At 38.0% G+C, this 18,141-nt stretch overlaps 1 protein-coding gene across 7 annotated transcripts in view; it reads right to left on the reverse strand.

The window, feature by feature from the left end:
- Positions 1-982: 982 nt before the first annotated feature.
- alkbh3 (alkB homolog 3, alpha-ketoglutarate dependent dioxygenase) overlaps positions 983-18,141 on the reverse strand; it is a 41,112-nt gene continuing 23,953 nt past the window's right edge. For all 7 annotated transcript variants that reach the window (XM_052029569.1, XM_052029573.1, XM_052029574.1 and 4 more), the window contains exons 7-10: positions 15,528-15,616; positions 15,236-15,445; positions 8,354-8,452; positions 983-1,831 (exon numbers count right to left, since the gene is read on the reverse strand). In XM_052029569.1, the coding sequence (XP_051885529.1) occupies positions 1,754-1,831; positions 8,354-8,452; positions 15,236-15,445; positions 15,528-15,616 (476 nt within the window). In that variant the 3' untranslated portion in view covers positions 983-1,753. The remainder of the gene's footprint in view (positions 1,832-8,353; positions 8,453-15,235; positions 15,446-15,527; positions 15,617-18,141) is intronic.

The raw sequence follows: 18,141 nt of genomic DNA on the forward strand, positions 1-18,141 counted from the left end.
CTGAAGACCTTCCTAAAATGGCAACCTCTACCACCAAAGAACAAAGGAGCACGGGAATGCTACTGTTTGCATGCTCCTCTTCAAATCAAACATTATCCAGACCTGGAAATATATTACTATTCCATCATCATCACAGGGTCTAGATCCTGGAAACTGCTATCCAGCTGTATGGTGGAAGTACATTGACCAAGAGGACTGCAGCAGTTCAAGAGAACAAGTCACCACCACTTTCTCAAGAGCAATTGAGAAGGAACAATTACTGATAGCATTGCCCATGACACCCACACTCTGGAAAAAGTGAAATAGATTAATAAAGTTTGGGACTGGATGGACTGCTATTGCCGAATGCTGTGCAAGTTCAAAGTGCCAAATGGCCTCTTTCCTTGCTATAACAACTCTGCGTTCAATAACTCTTTGATTCCCCACCCAGCAATACAAGAAAACCAAGATGTATACTCAGTATTCCAGCATCAAAATGTGTTGGGTTAGAGTCGTTAGTATGGGTGCACAGCAAGTCAATCCTTTTGAGAAACAATGGACTGCAGATGCTGGAATCTAGATGAAAAACACGATGATGCTGGAGGAACTCAGCAGGCCAGGCAGCATCCGTGGAGAAAAGCAGGTGGTTAACGTTTTGGGCCAGGACGCTTAGAAGCTGCCTGGCCTGCTAAGATCCTCCAGCTTCATAGTGTTTTTCTTCGTCAATTCTTTTGCATGGCTAATCTACCAGAAACCCAAAGCATCACAGTTGAACATACATGCCCACTTTTATTAACATTAGCTTACTACCCCAAATACTTCAAAAAAAAAATCTCTTGATAACAACTATGCGAGCTATATTTCTTTTAGATTGTCAAATAGCATAAAAACAAATATCATAGCTTAAAACGATTGTCCTGCAATGATGAGCATTTCTGTGCAATACTGACTAATTAATGTTCACTGTAGCGAACTGCGATAAAAAGTCAGATCACAATTTGGATTAACATAGTCCATTTATTTAGTGTGTACAGATTATGTTTCATGGTATCATTAATTCAGTCAGCTTCAAAGTGCATTATGTTTTCATGATAATGACTCTTCCTAGACATTTTATGTCATACGGAAATTAAACAAGTTTTTGAACATGTTTTTAAACCTTTAGTGCATAATGTTCTCAGGAATTACTTTTGCAAAGATATATTCAATCAACAATTTAATTGTTTTCTCTCTCCCATTCTGGTTCAATTTTTAATTATTTAATTGTGAACCTCAACTTTGGCTTTCAAACAAACATCTAAGCCTTCAACAAATATTGATAGGGTTCCAAGCACTCCATGACACATTTCCGTGCAAGCATGTCTTTCATGATTCATACATGATCACAATTTGAAATCTTTTTTTTCCCCAAAGAATTCAAAATTTACTTGTTAACATTGTCTAGAAATAACTTTTCACCATTGTTTAGAAATAACTTTTCACCTCATTTTTCCTAAACTTGCAACAGTGAAACTTTCCAGACATTCTTCTTTAATATACAAGTCCAATGCCTTGGAATTGTAAGTGTTAGCAGACAAATTCTGAAACACGTTTGTATGAACTTTCTTTGTTTGTGTTAATGGCAACAATGACCGATTGAGGATGTTTTTTTTTATTTCTAATGTAGTTTCCAAGGTTCCTGCTTTCAAACAAAAACTATCAAAATCCAACTGAAGTCTCTTGCTCTTTCATTTATTTTCATACAGTTTTGCTGCAAATGCATTTTCACGTGTAATCATGGCTCAGGATAAACTGTTCTAAATGTCAGGTTTATTCGTGGATTTCTATCATGGTATTCTTTTGGAACTCGATGCTGAAAACAACAGTAAAATACATTCAAACATTAATAGTCAAGATTCTTTATTTTCTACATACTTTTCTAATAGTGCCCCCATTCAATCTTTGGAGTTACCATTCAGTCCTCCCAAGGTATCATCTTCTCCTTTGTGATTTCACTCTCCATCTTAATTCAAGTATTCCACTTCAATGATTTTTCTGCCTCAATCTTCCCCCATTAATTTCTCCTTCCAAGTAAGTCCACTTAGGCTTACCCTCTCACCCACCTTGTCAACAAATATTTTTAATGCTCTCCCACCATCTCCATGAGTGAGCTGCATACACCTCATTACTCATATCTCCCTCCATCTTAATAACCCCAATTTTTCTATATCTAGCCTTTGGAGAAAATACTTTTCTTCCTGCTCTCTTCCCCTCCCAAGTTACTTATAATGGCCCTTTGAAGCCCCCAGATGCCTAGACTTTGGCTCTCGACTTTGAAAAACAACTTGCATTTATATTAGGGCTGACAATTAAATCCATGGTGCCTTTGCAGTTCCTGATTTGCTCATCACTCTCGCACCTTCCTCTCAAAGACTGCTTTCTTCCATTGTTGCAATCTGTTCATTTTTACCTGTTTGTTCACGGAAACTTCATCCATGCCCTTGGCGCCTCTAGAGTTCATTTTCCAAATGTTTTGGTTAGTTTACACAATCCTCAGCTGATCAAAAATTCCTGTATTCTAACCCCTCACCATGTTTTTACCACCCATCACCTAATTACTTCATGATTATATCACCTCAGGCCCCAAAAATCCTCAAATCCTTTCAGTTCTTTGCTCCTCCTGATCTGTCACCTATATAGATACATCAGTAGATTATTGGATATTGAGGGAATCAGCACAGGAAAGTGGCAACAAAGTAAAATATCATTCATGATCTTACTGGATGGCACAGCTGGAATGAGGAGCCAAACAGCCAACTCCTGCTGCTAATCCTTGCATTCTTATTTTGCATCCTTCTAATTCTGGCCTTGTTTATTTCCCACTCATTCCTCAGATGGGAGTACAGTATCCCAAAATTTCCCCAAAACTTTTGTTTCTCACTCTTCCTTTAAAAGCTTGAAAGAGTAGAGAGAAAATTTACAAGGATGTTGCTGGGACTTGAGGACCTGTGTTATAGGGAAAGGTTGAATAGGTTAGGACTTTAATCCCTGGAGTGCAGGAGAATGAGGGGAGATCTTATCGAGATATACAAAATTATGAGGGGTATAAATTGGCTGAATGCATGCAGGCTTTTTCCCCTAAGGTTGGGTGAGACTAGAACTAGAGGATGTAGGTTTAGGGTGAAAGGTGAAATATATAAGGGGAATCTGAGGGGAAACTTCTTCACTCAGAGGGTGATGTGAGTGTGGAACGAGCTGCCAGCAGAAGTGGTAGATGCAGGTTCAATTGTAACATTTAAGAGAAGTTTAGATAGGTACATGGATGGAAGGGGTTTGGAGGGATATGGTCTGGGTGCAGGTAGATGGGACTAAGCAGAAGATCAGGTCAGCATGGACTAGATGGGCCGAAGGGCCTGTTTCTGTGCTGTAGTGCTCTATGACTCTAACCCTGGTTAAAATCTACTTTGTCAAACAAGCTTTTAGTTAACAGTCCTGATGCAGGGTCTCGACCCAAAGCATCATAGAACATAGAACACTACAGCACAGTACAGGCCCTTCGGCCCACAATGTTGTGTCGACATTTTATCCTGCTCTAAGATCTATCTAACCCTTCCTCCCACATAGATAGACAGATGAATGATAGAAAAATAGGGGGCTAAGAGTCTCTTAAATGTCCCTAATGTATTTGCCCCCACAACCTCTGCAGGCAGTGCGTTCCACGCACCCACCACTCTATGTAAACAACTTATCCCTGACATTCCCCCTTATACCTTCCTCCAATCACCTTAAAATTATGTCCCCTTGTGTTAGCCATTGTCGCACTGGGAAAAAGTCTCTGACTGTCTACTCTATCTATGCCTCTTATCATCTTGTATACCTCTATCAAGTCACCTCTCATCCTCCTCCTCTCCAAAGAGAAAAGCCCTAGCTCGCTCAACCTATCCTCATGAGACATGCTCTCCAATCCAGGCTACATCCTGGTAAATCTCCTCTGCACCCTCTCTAAAGCTTCCACATCCTTCCTGTAATGAGGCGACCAGAACTGAACACAATACTCCAAGTGTGGTCTGACCAGAGTTCTATAGAGCTGCAACGTCACCTCGCGGCTCTTGAACTCAATACCCCGACTAATGAAGGCCAACACTCCATACCCCTTCTTAACAACCCTATCGACCTGCATGGCAACCTTGAGGGATCCCTTTCCCTTCACTATCAACTATCCCTTTCCCTTCACAGATGCTGCTTGACCCACTGTTCCTCCAGCAGTTTGTTATTGCTCCCGATCCCAGCACTGGTAGTCTCCTGTGTCTCTGTCCTCACATCTTCTTTGGATTGAATCAAGTTTTTGTCTAATAGTGCTTTTCTGATGCATACTGGAATACTTTTCTGTGTTGATGTTGCTGTATAAATTTTGGCTGGTATGGAATTAAAAATTTATTGTGATTAATATAACAATTTAATATGCTTAATTTTGGCTTTAATCACAAGAGTGCTCTACCCTGCAGACTGTGAGTGTAGATTTATGAAGCAGCTGATGTGCTGGGGCCCAAGGGTAAATGAGATCCAGCTTGCATTTGGCTTCAGGATCTGTGATGCACACTGCTGACAGAAACTGCAACACATTGCTGTCTCCCTGGCAATGCCACACATGTGCAGAACGCTTAGTCTCGAGTATTATTTAAGGACGCAAGCAGTTTCAAGGTATTCTCAGAGTTGTTTATGCATTTGATTTGCACTAAAATATTAATCTAAAGAAAATTAATGCATTAATCACAATGGTTAACTGCAATTAATTGGCAGTCCTGATGTAAAGCAAGGTATTGCTGTGAAGATGATTAATTGGAGTTAGTGATCTCACATTACTTTGTCTGTGCCTGGAATATACAGAGTCATTTGAGTTGTTTACTTAATCACATCCTTAGGAAGTCTAACATTCCAGGCAACATACTGGCTAAGAATGGAGCATATTAGCTAAGTTGTGAGAGAAGCACATTTTTAGACACAGGAATCCTTCAAAACAATAATATTAATGAAACAGTTTAATATCTATTCTATGCAGTTCAGTAAGGATTAAATCAACTGAGAATACGTTGCTGTTCTAATAATCAAAAATATGTTTTAGAAAGGCTTAGTGCCATATACAAGGTAATTAATTTGCATCAAGTCAAACCAAATATAATTCTTCTGTTGTTGGTAAACAGAATATGTTTCCAGGTATGAGTAAGGTTACAATGAATAATGATTCATGAATGTTGGATGGCACACTTCAGAAGTTGGTCACCCCACAGCTCAAAAGTGTGCATGGCAAGGGGAACTGGGTGCCTGCCAGAAAGACATAAAAGTACATGCCATTAGATCAGGAGATCCCTGAAGAATTGTTCTGCTGCAGAGCAGGGGAGGAGAAAGATCAAGGCAGTGAGAGTTATAGAGTCTTCTATATGGTTATGGTTAGGGAAGCAGACGTAATTACATAAGAAACGGAAGCAGGAATAGGTCTTTCAATCCCTTTTACCTACTCTGCTATTCATTCAGATTACAGCTAATCTTTTACCGAAGAACCACTAACCTCTCAACCTTTGATTCCCTCAACATCCAAAAGTCTAAAGGCAGGTATTCATGTGGTCAGAGATGAAATTGCCAACTAGTACCACGTGCCTGAACCAAAGCCATCAATTGTGGCTGTAAAACATTCTAAAGCAGGAGGATGAACAGCTAAATGTTGTAGTTCAAATCGATACCAATGACATAGAGAAAGGGATGAAATCCTGCGGGTAGATTTTAAAGAGTTACTGGAGTTTAAGCAGGTCTTCAAAGATAGCAATCTCTTTATGCTTGGTGCTATGTTCTAGCAAGTATAGACATAGTAGACATATGGTGGTGCTGATGAACTGCATGGTTGGAGAAATGGCTTTAGATTCCTGGTACATTAAGAACAGTTCTGGGGATGTGGGACTTATGCAGGCCAGATCCAATTCCATATTAATACCTGCCTTTAGACTTTTGGATGTTGAGGGAATCAAAGGTTGAGAGGTTAGAGGTTCTTTGGTAAAAGATTAGCTGTAATCTTAATGAATAGCAGAGTAGGTAAAAGGGATTGAAAGACCTATTCCAAATATCAGGGTGGGTAAATTGCTCTGGCAGAGGGTGGCGAAGAGGGGCAGACACCTAGAAATAGCATTGAGAAGGGGAACAAAAGATGCACTGAGAGAGATGGACAGCATTAGAGCAAGAAATAGTACCATCTTACATAGGAGCAGACGAGGAGACAGTTCAAGAAAGAACAACAATTGTTTCATTAAAGTATGGTAGACCTGTGAAGAGTGTTATCGAAATTGGAGAGCTGCAGGTGCAATTAATCATTTAGGATTACGGTGTTGTTGGGTTCTGGCTAAAAAAAGGGCAGGTTAGGTACTAAATATTCCTGCATACAGAGGTGTTCAGAAAAGATAGAGAGAGAAACAAAGGAATGGGGTGGAGGGTGGGGAGGAAGGACTGGTGGGTGCAGCGTCGATTGTGGAGAATATTGCAGTGTTGGAGAAAGAGGGTGTTCTGCAGCAGTTCAAGGTCAATTGTGTTTGGCTAGAGTTAAGAAACAACGGAAGTTGCCATTCCCCTATGGGAGTATTCAATAGGGTGTCAACCAGTTATAAGGATACAGAGGATCAAATTTTCAGGGAAATTATTGACATGTGCAAAAAACAGTACTTATGATTAAGGGACCTCAACTACCCCAATATAAGGGGTAAAGAGGGGGAAGAATTTTTGGAATGTTTGGGAGAACCTTCTTGAACAATAGGAGTCATAGATATTGACTCATACAGCATGGAAGCAGGTTGTTCACCCACCAAGTTTGCACCGGCCATCAAGCCCTCTTTTATACTAGTTTCACTTTGTTCTCTCTACATTCCCATCAGCTTCCCTCAGATTCTATCACTCACCTACCCATTAGGGGCAATTTACAGTGGAAAGACCAGGATTGAATGTTGGTCACTGGACTGTGAAGCAGCAGCTCGACTGGCTGTGCTACTGTGTAACCCAACTAGGAAGGCGGCATCACTGGAGTTGCTTCTGGGAATGAAGTGAGCCAAGTGGAGTAGGTAACACGGAGGAACATATGATCCTATATTTGTTGTTACCTATAAGGTTGGGAATAGCTGTGGAAAAGGATATGTTCTACTCTAAAAATAGTTAATTAGAGAAGGATCAATTTCAACGGGATGGGAACAGATATGCCTTGGATAAACTGGAATCAAAGATTGGTAGTCAAAACTGTATTTGAGCAAGATCAGCCTCTGAGGAGATGACTCTGGTTCAGTCCAGGTACATTCTCCCATGAGTGAGAATGGTAGAACAAGTAAAGCCTGAGCTTCCTGGATAAGCAAACAAATGAGAGTAAAATAAAGGAGAGATAAAGGCATTTGACAACCCATTTGACAACTGATAAGAGGATAAATTAGTAATGGAAATAAAAGGGGAAAAGGGAGGATATGAGAATAGTCCAGTGGCAAAGATAAGGTAGAATCCAAAAATCTATCAGACAATGAGCAGGGTGGGAGGAGGCTGAATTTCTCCTTGGAACAAGAGGTTGTGAGGGGTCATGACTGATTTATTTAAAATCATAAGGGTCTAAACAGAGTAAAATAGTTTCCACCTGCAGAAGGTCAAGGACCACTGGACATTGCACTACAAAAAGAATAAAAAATGACATGAGGAGAAATTTGTTTAGGCAGCAAGTGGCTAGAATGTGGAATGCACTGCAAGGGATAGGGCGGTGGAGGTAGATTGAACTGTGGTATTCAAAAGGAAACGGTAACTACTTCGAAGGGGAAAAAATGGGAATAGTTGATGACTGTTGCGGAATCGGCACAGCCTCAATGGGCTGAACAGCCTCCTTCCGTGCTGCTAACTTTTCTGTGACTATGTACTTTTCAGGCACTGAAACAAGTCATGTGCTGAGGAACAGCAGCAATTCTTCCCTCACTTCATCCAGTTCTTTTCTTTAAATGTTGCACGTGATCTGCCATTGCCATTTAAAGATAATGACAATGTTCTGCTGATGCACGGTACGTTGTAAATAAAGGCAAGATAAATGTACCAAAGGTGCATCAGGAAGCTCACTCCTTCTAACCCATGTTTTGCTTTGCTATCTGTACATGAGATCTGTTATGCACAAACTGGATGTCATATACCCTGAGATCATGCAGGGTGCAAGTGTTTCTTTCTTCTCCTCCACCGATACCAATCCTTTGTCCTTCCTTCTCCTCAGATAAAAGTGAACCCACAGAATATTGGTTTCTGTGAGCTGGAACATGGTCAGACTCATGATAAAGAAAGCACATTTATTTAACAAATATCCTGTACTGTAACATCTGCTGTTTGACATAGAGTGTCTCACCTGCCAATCCTTCTGGGTTTTCCCTTCCATTACCAACAAACACCCATGGTTTAATGGGATACGAATTCTTTCTGCATAGGTATAATCTCCTTTCTCTTCCTGGATGTAACAATAGAAAGATGATGAAACAATTTAAGAATATTGTAATTACTCATGATATTTGCAGAGGATATGTTACTTTTGAGTATGATAGGACACCAGTTCTGGTTGGTTGTTCTAGTCGCCCAGGGACTTCATCACATCCCAGTCAATTAGCTTCTTTTCAAATATTTTTTTTAAATATGAAATGCTCAGAAGTACACAGAGAAATGAATAAGAAAATACATTTTTTTCCTCATTCTCTATAATTTTTCTCCTGGATTAATCACAACAGTGTCCAGAAAATTAATCTCCATTTTAATTAATGGAGGGTAAATAACATTAGTAAACTTTAAAAACTTTTGGAGAATCCAGAACTGAGTAATATTGATGGTACCATCTGACCCTGAATTCCCCAGCCCATAGCTATGTAACTCAGTGAAATCTGTTACCTGTCTACCCTAATTTCCTTCACGTAAAAGGGTCATTGTTTAATATTTTGGGCTTTCTATTCAATGTGAGATATTCTAGAAACATCACAATGAACAGTGTTATAATTAATTTTTAAGCATTTGGCTACCAGAATTTAGTAGATCTGCCAATGAAAATGAAATGATTAGGTCATAAGAGGTTCAATTGACTATTAAAGCATTGGTGAGTTACTTTTGCAAGAAACAACATTAAATGCACAATCTTATTGGCACCCATATGTTTAAAATAGGTGCATCAACTCTAAACTCACTTTGTTACTCATACAAAAGCTAAATAATAACAGCTACAGGTTACTTCAGAAGGAGAAAGACATCTGTATTAAATAAAATTACTCTGTGATATTTTAAATAATTAAAAATATATAGGTTAATACATCTGTATGGACAACAGATAATGAATTTCCAAACTTCAATGACTTAATTTTTTTTCATATAATTTACATTTGCATATCCTATTAAAACAAAATTGCATTCTAATATTTCTCATAATGCCCAGTTTGAGTTTGCCTCTTCTCACAAAGCACTTCTATACAGAAAAATTAATTGGATTAATTAATCAAACCAAAAACATTTTTGTAGCATGCTTGGCTCTGAGTTTATCCTCTTTGAAGTCTTAAATATCTCGGCCTGTAACATCGACCGTTTATTTCCCTCCATGGATGCTGCCTGACCTGCTAAGTTCCTCCAGCACTTTTTGTGTATTGCTCCAGATTCCAGCATCTGCAGAATTTCTTGTGTCTCCGTTAAACATTCTGTGACTGTGATCCCTCAACACGGGAAAATAGTCCCTCCATCCAACCTGTCAAACTCTAAAACTTTAAAGCATACAGTCCTAGTCTACTGAATGTGTCCTCACGTGACAAACCAAACATCCCTGGAACCAACCCAGTGAACCTTCACTGACTTCCTCAGGCAAGTGCGTCGTTTCTTCAGCAAGGAAACCAAAACTACAGAATATTTTACATGCGATTTCTGCAAGTCCCTGCACAATTGCAGTAAGATTTCCTTACTCTTGTATTCAAATCCTTTCACAATAAATACAAACATATAATTTGCCTTTCTGATTGCTTGTTACACCTGCACATTGGCTTTCAGTGACTTGTTACAAACACACACAGATGCCTTTGAACATCACTACCCAACACCATTTAAAAAATACACTGATTTTCTATACAGAGTACTAAAGTGGATGACCTTGGATTTCTCCACGTTACATTCCTTGTTCTCACCTACTCATTTACATTGCCCATATCCCCTTGAAGCTTCTTTACATCTTCCTCCGTATTCACAATCCCATTTAGTTTAGTACCAGCAGCAAATTGGGAAATATGGCATTTAGTCTGCCCAGACAAATCACCAATGAAGACTGAATAGGTGGAGTAAAAGCATTGATCCGTGATCTACTATATCACTGCCTGTCAACCTGAGAAAGATCAATTTATTCTCATTTTTTGACTTCTGTCTGGTATCAATTCTCAATCCATGTCAGCATATTACCCTCAATTCTGGTTGTTCTAACCTTGTTAACCATCCTTCAGTCTGGGACCATATTAGAAGCCTTCCAAAAATCCAAATACACCACATCCATTGGTTCCCTCATATCTATTCTATTAGAACTGGTAGAACAGTTGGGCAGAGTACTGCTGGGCACAGGTCTATTTACTGTATAATACTGGGGTGCTGTACTGATGGGAAAAGATAACAGTGGGGTACAGTACTGCTGGGTAGAGGTCTGTCACTATTACAGTGGGAACGGTACTGGAAGATTCACACATGACTGTATAACACTAGAGCGTGACACTGGTGGACAGAGGTCCTGCAAGGTGGAAACTTACACCGGAGATATGGTAAATGGAACAGTGAAAAGGCATTGACTGGAGCAGCAAGGAGCCAGTGAGTGAAACAGCGAGGGAGAAGTGAGTGGAGCAGCAAGAACTATAGCACGTCTTCAAACATGACTAAAATACATTATCTGGTTAAAATTAATATATTTCTCGTGATTAAAGACTGTAAATCTGACCCTCACCTTTCAGAAGATGAACTATTGTCAAAACTCATAATAATCCAATGAGACACATTATAAAGTGTTATGCAATGTAAGCTCTTTCCAGCAGTAAATCCAAAACTGGCAACAAATTGCCTTTACACCCACATCAGAAAAATGGAATACACTTGAGATGGAGGGTAATATAAACAACAAAGCAAAAAATGGGGAATTTTAAAAGAATGGTGGAGGCAAAATATTATTCCCAATCTGGAACATATACAATGCAAAACAAGCAACTCACTATCATGAGAGTAAGAAATAACTACATACCCAGCACTCAGTCATTCAACAATAGAATTTTGTAATTATTAACACATTTGTTCCTGAACAAGCAACCGAGAGACTAGTGAATCTCTGGAGTTAAATCTTGCATTAAAAAAATGAGTTTTACTAAAGTTAGCCTGACATTTTGTGTAGTGATCTGCAATATAAACATTCCCCCTCTTTGCACCCCTAGAAAAATGCCGCCATTATGTGCACCAAAAGTCAATGGAGGTCAAACATTCAGCAAGTTTTAAATGTCAGGCACACATAGTTCATGACCAAAACTAATTTTGGATTATTCAGGAGAGAGGAATCAGTTAATAACAAGGGTGTGTTTTTGTCATTGATTTGTCTAAAAAATGTTTGCAGTTCCCTCAACCTCCTCTCCAACTTAGGAAATCCTGTACGACAGCCAGTAGTGCAAGCTTCCCATTTCCCTTCCCATGGAGGAATTCAGTGTGGACTTTTTATTTGGACCCAGCTCATGGTTACTCAAACCATGTAATGATGTGGTTTATAAAACATCTTCAATTAACAATGATGGATGTTACATTCCCAAGTACAACCACAATGTTATAAATACAGATTTTAAGTACCCATAACTTTTGAGCATTCCTGACATCCATCCTCTAACTCTTTGCATTGCAAAACTAAACAAGCACTGTTTGTACTGAAATTCTTAAGACATTATTAGGTGTAATCTATTTAACCACAGGAAGGAACATACTCTTATTTTTTTAATCTGGGAAGGCTTGTCAGAGATGTCTGCACATACACTTTAAACCCACATTTAAGCAGTTGCCATGGGAACCTTCAGCGCCATGTAAGATTTTCCCTGTATTGTCAGAGCCACCCACACAATTTTCAGTAGTACCAACATTGTCACAATCATTTAAATAAAACTATATGCTTACATATTGTTTTAAAAGCAGCTTTGTCATGAACATAGAAGTTTGATGCTTTGATCCATTAACATTTTCAAAATGAGCTGTAAATATAGACTACATGAATCAATTTACTTTCTGATGAAGAACAACATGAATCTTGAGACCAATACAAGGAACATTAATAGATGTATGGGATGTACAGCTCAGGCAACACTCCTGCTTTTAGTGCAATTTAAATTGTTAGTTACCGAAAATCTATTTCAAAAGAAATGCCAAAAATATGGCTCTATAGTAGGGGATGTGTTTCTGTTACTCAGGCAGTACAGTGACAGTAATGGTAATCTTTGTTAAACATCTTTGTTAAACCTTTGAGACTTATGATGTGGAATATCAAAATGAGGTAGATTGCAAGACATTCCCTAACTTTAGAATTTAATAAAGGATTATAGAATTGCTGAAATGAGAGAACAATAGTAACAGGAGAATGAGGAAATTAATGAAAACTACAAGAGCCAAATTTGATATTCTATTTTAATGATTCACTAAAACAGAATCAGTGTCATTCGGAAACTTACTGGACCTCTTAATTGGGCACCCATTTAAGTCACATTAAAAGAATAAAATCATGGAAATGAGATATTGTCGGCAAACAAAGCCTCAAGTGAACCAATCCCAATGGCTGGTGTCCCACAGCGACCTTAAAGTAGTGGTTCAACCTACTTATTTCCAGAATCATTTAAAGCCTTTCTCATAAGAGCACCAAAATGCCTCTTTAGTCATCCCAACTTCTGAATCCAATGATCATTTGAAAGTTCAAAGCAGCTAGAGGTCACTTTTTATATTGTGTTTTGTGATTTAAATCTTGAATTTCCCTTACAGCTGTTTAAATATTGGGGTGGAACGATGGTAAAATTTTCATGTTCACTCCAATTATATCTTGATACTGCAATTTTGGGGTTCTGTGCATGGCAATGAAGAAATGCAGAAGTTGGTCTCAGTGAATCAGCCCTCCACTATAGGCTTCCAATGTTTTGGAGCTTTCTTCAATGAAATCAAGAGAAATGAGATGAACTGAAAGGATCACTCCGCTATAAAATGGCAAGATAAATATTTCCAAATATACTTTTTATTTCAGCTTCCGCCTTGATCATTAGATGTATGTTACATTCATTATTAAGCATTCTGTAATATATTTTAGGATTTTAAGACTGAATGCTCAGCCAGCAAGATGACAGCAGGGATTTCCAACTGCTGTCAGGCATGCATTTTACCTCAGAGGAGGGAAGGTCAAAGCCAGAGTTCACCAGATCTTTGGGCAGCTTTCCTATCTGAAATCAGATGTAAGCACCATTCCTTCTCTACTGACTGCAAAATCTGAATGAGTTTTCTTCATCTAAGTCATAATGCAACTTGAATTAGTGCAGATAAATGTCTTTTATTCCACTTTGCATCACATACCTCTGTAAAGGACCCTCTCCCATTTGGCCCTTTTCAAGGTTGAAGAGGCAATGTTTTTGTTCTATTTCTATGACTTCTAATTCAAATATCTAATACTAGATTCTGCTGCTCAATCCTCTGCACCCTTCCCAAAAAAGAAAAAAAGAATGAAGTAAAGTAAAAAAAAAGAATGAAGTACAAAAAGAATGAAGTAAAAAAGAATGAAGTAAAAAAGAATGAAGTAAAAAAGAACAGAAGTGAAATAAAAAGGAAAATGTGAAATGAAAATGAAAAGTGAAATATAAAGTATGCACTTGTGCATGTGTGCACATAGTTTACAGCCGTGTTATCAACTGAGCGAAGGATCAGTCAATACAAGAGAGTGACAAAAAATTGGAAGGTGTCAGCCAAAGCATGAGAAGGTGACAGGAAGAGGACAGAACGAATCAATGAAAGGATATTAAATGCAAAAAGGATGTTCAAAGCAGTGCATTGGACAATTTGGTTCTGATCATAGTTTGTGAGCTCGGAAGGGCTGTCAGAATGGGATTTGAAGATGCTGAACCCGAAGATGATAGAAAAGTAAATGAAAGTCTCACTGTTGGTGATTCAAAATGGAAGTGATGGATGTTATTAAGGTGAAATTGGGATAAATTCTTTGGACAAGTGTGAATTTGAGGCTCAATGAGAGACCAGCAAGGTTCCCCATCAGCAGGCTCAGCTTGAGCAAGTGTCAGTGAGCAGAATGGAGTCAAGTTTCTAAATATAGAAACAAATTGCATCAGGATGTAGCCTTAACACTTAAATCAGTGCCAAAGCATTGATGCAGCAATTGGTGAGGGTATATACTTAATGTGTGATTTTTTAAAAAACAGGATGAATACAAGATACATTCAAAGAACAACTTACTGTATCAAAGTTCATATATGTTTCACATTGCTCAAATACATTTACCACTTAAAAACAAAATGCAGATGCACTGAAATCCTAATATTGTCAGAACAATCACTGTTCATGGATCCACAGAATGACTGACAGTATGGTAACACAATGGTTAAGTTACTGGACTATTCTGTAAATTTGAATTGCATTTCTGGCCACAAATCACCTTGATACATCTAGTGCAATTTCCACATTGGGCACACATCAAATGACATCACTTCCTGAGAAACACTCCATTTAGATCATTGCACAGGAAATTCATGCATGCTATTCTAAGGAATTACTATTATTAGCTACTCCTGGAAATACTCTGGCCTGGGACCTTACAAACACAAGGCAGTGAAGTTCATGATGGGTGCAAGTTCACGAGGGCTTTGGCCTTCTTGATGTTTAGCTGGAGAATATTAAACTATTTATGACTATGTTGAACAAAATCATAAATGAAAAGTTTTCCATTTTAACAATCAACTACTTTTTCTTCACCCAATTATGGTTTACCTATTTTTAATGGCAACTTTTGTTCTGTATTTTTAAAACTGTAATATTTCTGCATTATATGAGCAAGATCAACTACTTTTAATCAGTTCCATTAAGCTCTTAAATTTCCTCTTACAAGAGATAAATGAGATTTTATTGCATCCAATAAGAAAAAAAATTGCTATATATGAAACAAATAAAATACAATTATATCATGTCCAGTGCCTGCAAAGCAATTTTTTTTTAAGTGTGTACTTACTGGAGGTGGTTTTTTCCTCATTTCAAAGTTCCTGGTTTCCCCAAAGCTAAGTGATGCGATAACTGGGTTTCTTCCCAGCGATGGCTCATCATCGCTGTGCCAATCAATGCTGTCCTTACAATTTCGGTACAGATTGCAAAGAAGAGAATTAAAGGTGTATCCAGTTAGTTCCTCAATGAGATCCTTCAGCATAGATAGTAGGGGATGCCACTAAATGGAACATAATGGCTTATATGTGATCATATTTTTAAAATATTGACATGTTCAAAGAGAATATTACAAAATAACATACTTGAGGGTTTGATTTCATAGTTGAGTGAGAGTATGTGTAGGGGAGATCTCCATACCAAGCTGTGAGTCTTGGTTCCTGATATGGTCCATCTGCAACACATGAAACATTCACTGTTAAAAATGATAATCACGTACTCCTAAATAAATCATCCATATATTTGTTCTGACCTCTGAAAAAGGATGCATACAACATTAAGCAAGAAATAATTGGGAGCAAACAGCCACAATTCTCAATTAAGTGCGTAAAGTGTAGAGTGCAAAAATTATGGATGTCTTCTGAGGAAAGGCTATCATTTGTGATGTCAAATGGAGTTTCTACAAGGCTCCTGATGTTGGCCATAAAATCAATAAAGGTCCCTTCAAGTAATATTGAAATATTAAACAAACAACAGCACTTTTACCAGTTAAAATCTTATTGCAGTTGTTTAAAAGAAAAATCAGGATTGGGACAACATTCAAAAACATGTAATGCCAGCAACCAATCCAGCAGAACTCCTCTCTCAAAACATAAAGCTAATGCATTCTTTTAGAATCCATCCATGTTTTACACTGAAAGGAACACTATGGAATGTTTTCTTTAAAATGCTGGGACAACTAAAATTATTCACAAAGCACTTCCAGAATGATGAGAACAGCACAAAATGTTAAGCTTGTTTCATGGAACATTGTTATACGGCATAATAGAATCCTGCTTCAAAACAAAAATCAGAAGGTAGACAGTTTATAAAAGGGAGTTTTACATCATTTAACTGTTCAAGACATAGAACTGCTTTGAGCTGATCATACTGATTTCAATGTTATACACTATTAACATATCAATTTAACTGAAAGGTAGCATGGCTTGATTAAAAGTACCCAATGGATATTGGACATTATTTTGCTAATTCAAATTGTTGGTGTTTAGACACACAGCAGTTTGCAGTTTATTTATCACAATACTGAGTGGAGTGAGGAACTAATAACAAAATGGAGCATAGTCAACATTCATGCTCCATAAAAAAAAATTAAAGAAAATGGAACAGTCTGGCACCAGAACAGCTTCTTCAGCCCACAATGTTGTGCTGAACTAGTAACTAAAGGCCTACTAAACTAGTCCCTTCTGCCTACACAAGTCCACATCCCTCCATTCACTGCATATCCATGTGCCTATCTAAGAGGCTCTTAAATGCCTCTATCGTAACTGCTTCCACCACCATACCTGGCAGTGCATTCCAGGCACTCACCACTCTCTTTGTAAAAAAAACTTGCCCCATACATCTCCTTTGAACTTATTCCCTCTAGTATTAGACATTTTGACCCTGGGAAAAAGATACCAGCTGTCTACTCTATCTATGCCCCTCACAACCTTATAAACTTCTATCAGGTCTCCTCTCAGCCTCCGGCACTCCAGAGAAAACAACCCATGTTTGTCCAACCTCTCCTCATAGTACATGCTCTTTAATCCAGGCAGCATCCTGGTAAACCTCTTCTGCACCCACTCCAAAGCCTCCACATCCTTCCTATAATGAGGCAACCAGAATTGAATGCAATACTCCAGGTGTGGCCTAAACAGTTTTAAGAAGCTGCAAAATAAAATTTAGTGTACCTATTTAGTTCAAATCTGCAATATCATATTACTAATGCATTATTTCAACTTTTTTTTTATTGAAAGCAAAGGTAGGAAGATAGAAAAATGTAAACCAACATGGAAGGGTTGAGGGCCAACGTCATTCTAACTTCCCTAAGTGCTTAGATTTGTTTCAATCATTACTTATTTGAACTTGGAAGGAAATCCTAAATTCTGGAATATTACCTGATTAAGATGTGTAAATACAATACTTCTTCTAAGGGTATACTTTGACAGCACATTAGATGAATGTAACTCATTAAAACATGATGACATACAAAGTTCGTCAACACTTCATGTAGGGGTCCAACTTAGTTCCCACTACAATTCCTGACAATAGGCAGAGGAAGTCCTGCAGAGGAAGTAAATGACCAAATCTGATGAAGAATATGATAAATCAGTGAAAATGAATTCTTCTCCATGTGTGCATGAGGTTGCTTGTTGGGGAAGCATCATTGGAAATCAATGCCACTTGAGTGATGGGACGTGGGTTTACAAACAAAATTATCCACATGTTGGATTATAGTTCTTCATGTTTTTAGTCTTTCTCCAAAAAAAAAGGATAAATCAACTTAGAGTTAGATTGTCTCACAATCGAACCATCGATGTTAAAGCAGATCACTTGCCCAAGAATGGGATTAAAAAGTACAATCTTCAGCTAAAAGAATTAAAAAGGCATAAAACAGCTCCTGCAAAAAAGTAATTGAAGCCACTGGCTATTCTGATTCAACATATAAAATTTAGTGAAGGATTATGTTTGGTGACTGAACTTCAGCCAATGTTCCATCAAATATGAAGCCATCAGCTCATTTGAAGTGAATTGTCTGAAGTACCCTCCTACAAATGAATAAGCAGAGACTATATCCATAAGTGTAGCTTTAAATTGTGAAAAGAAAATTAAATATTAATATATTTTACCAAATTTTAACAAGTTTATAGAGACCAATAACACAAGGTATGTTTCCTTAACCATTTGACTACGTTTCATTTACTTTAACTCAGTAAATGT

This window comes from Pristis pectinata, chromosome 14 (assembly GCF_009764475.1).
Source record: "Pristis pectinata isolate sPriPec2 chromosome 14, sPriPec2.1.pri, whole genome shotgun sequence".
NCBI classification, from domain to species: Eukaryota; Metazoa; Chordata; class Chondrichthyes; order Rhinopristiformes; family Pristidae; genus Pristis; species Pristis pectinata.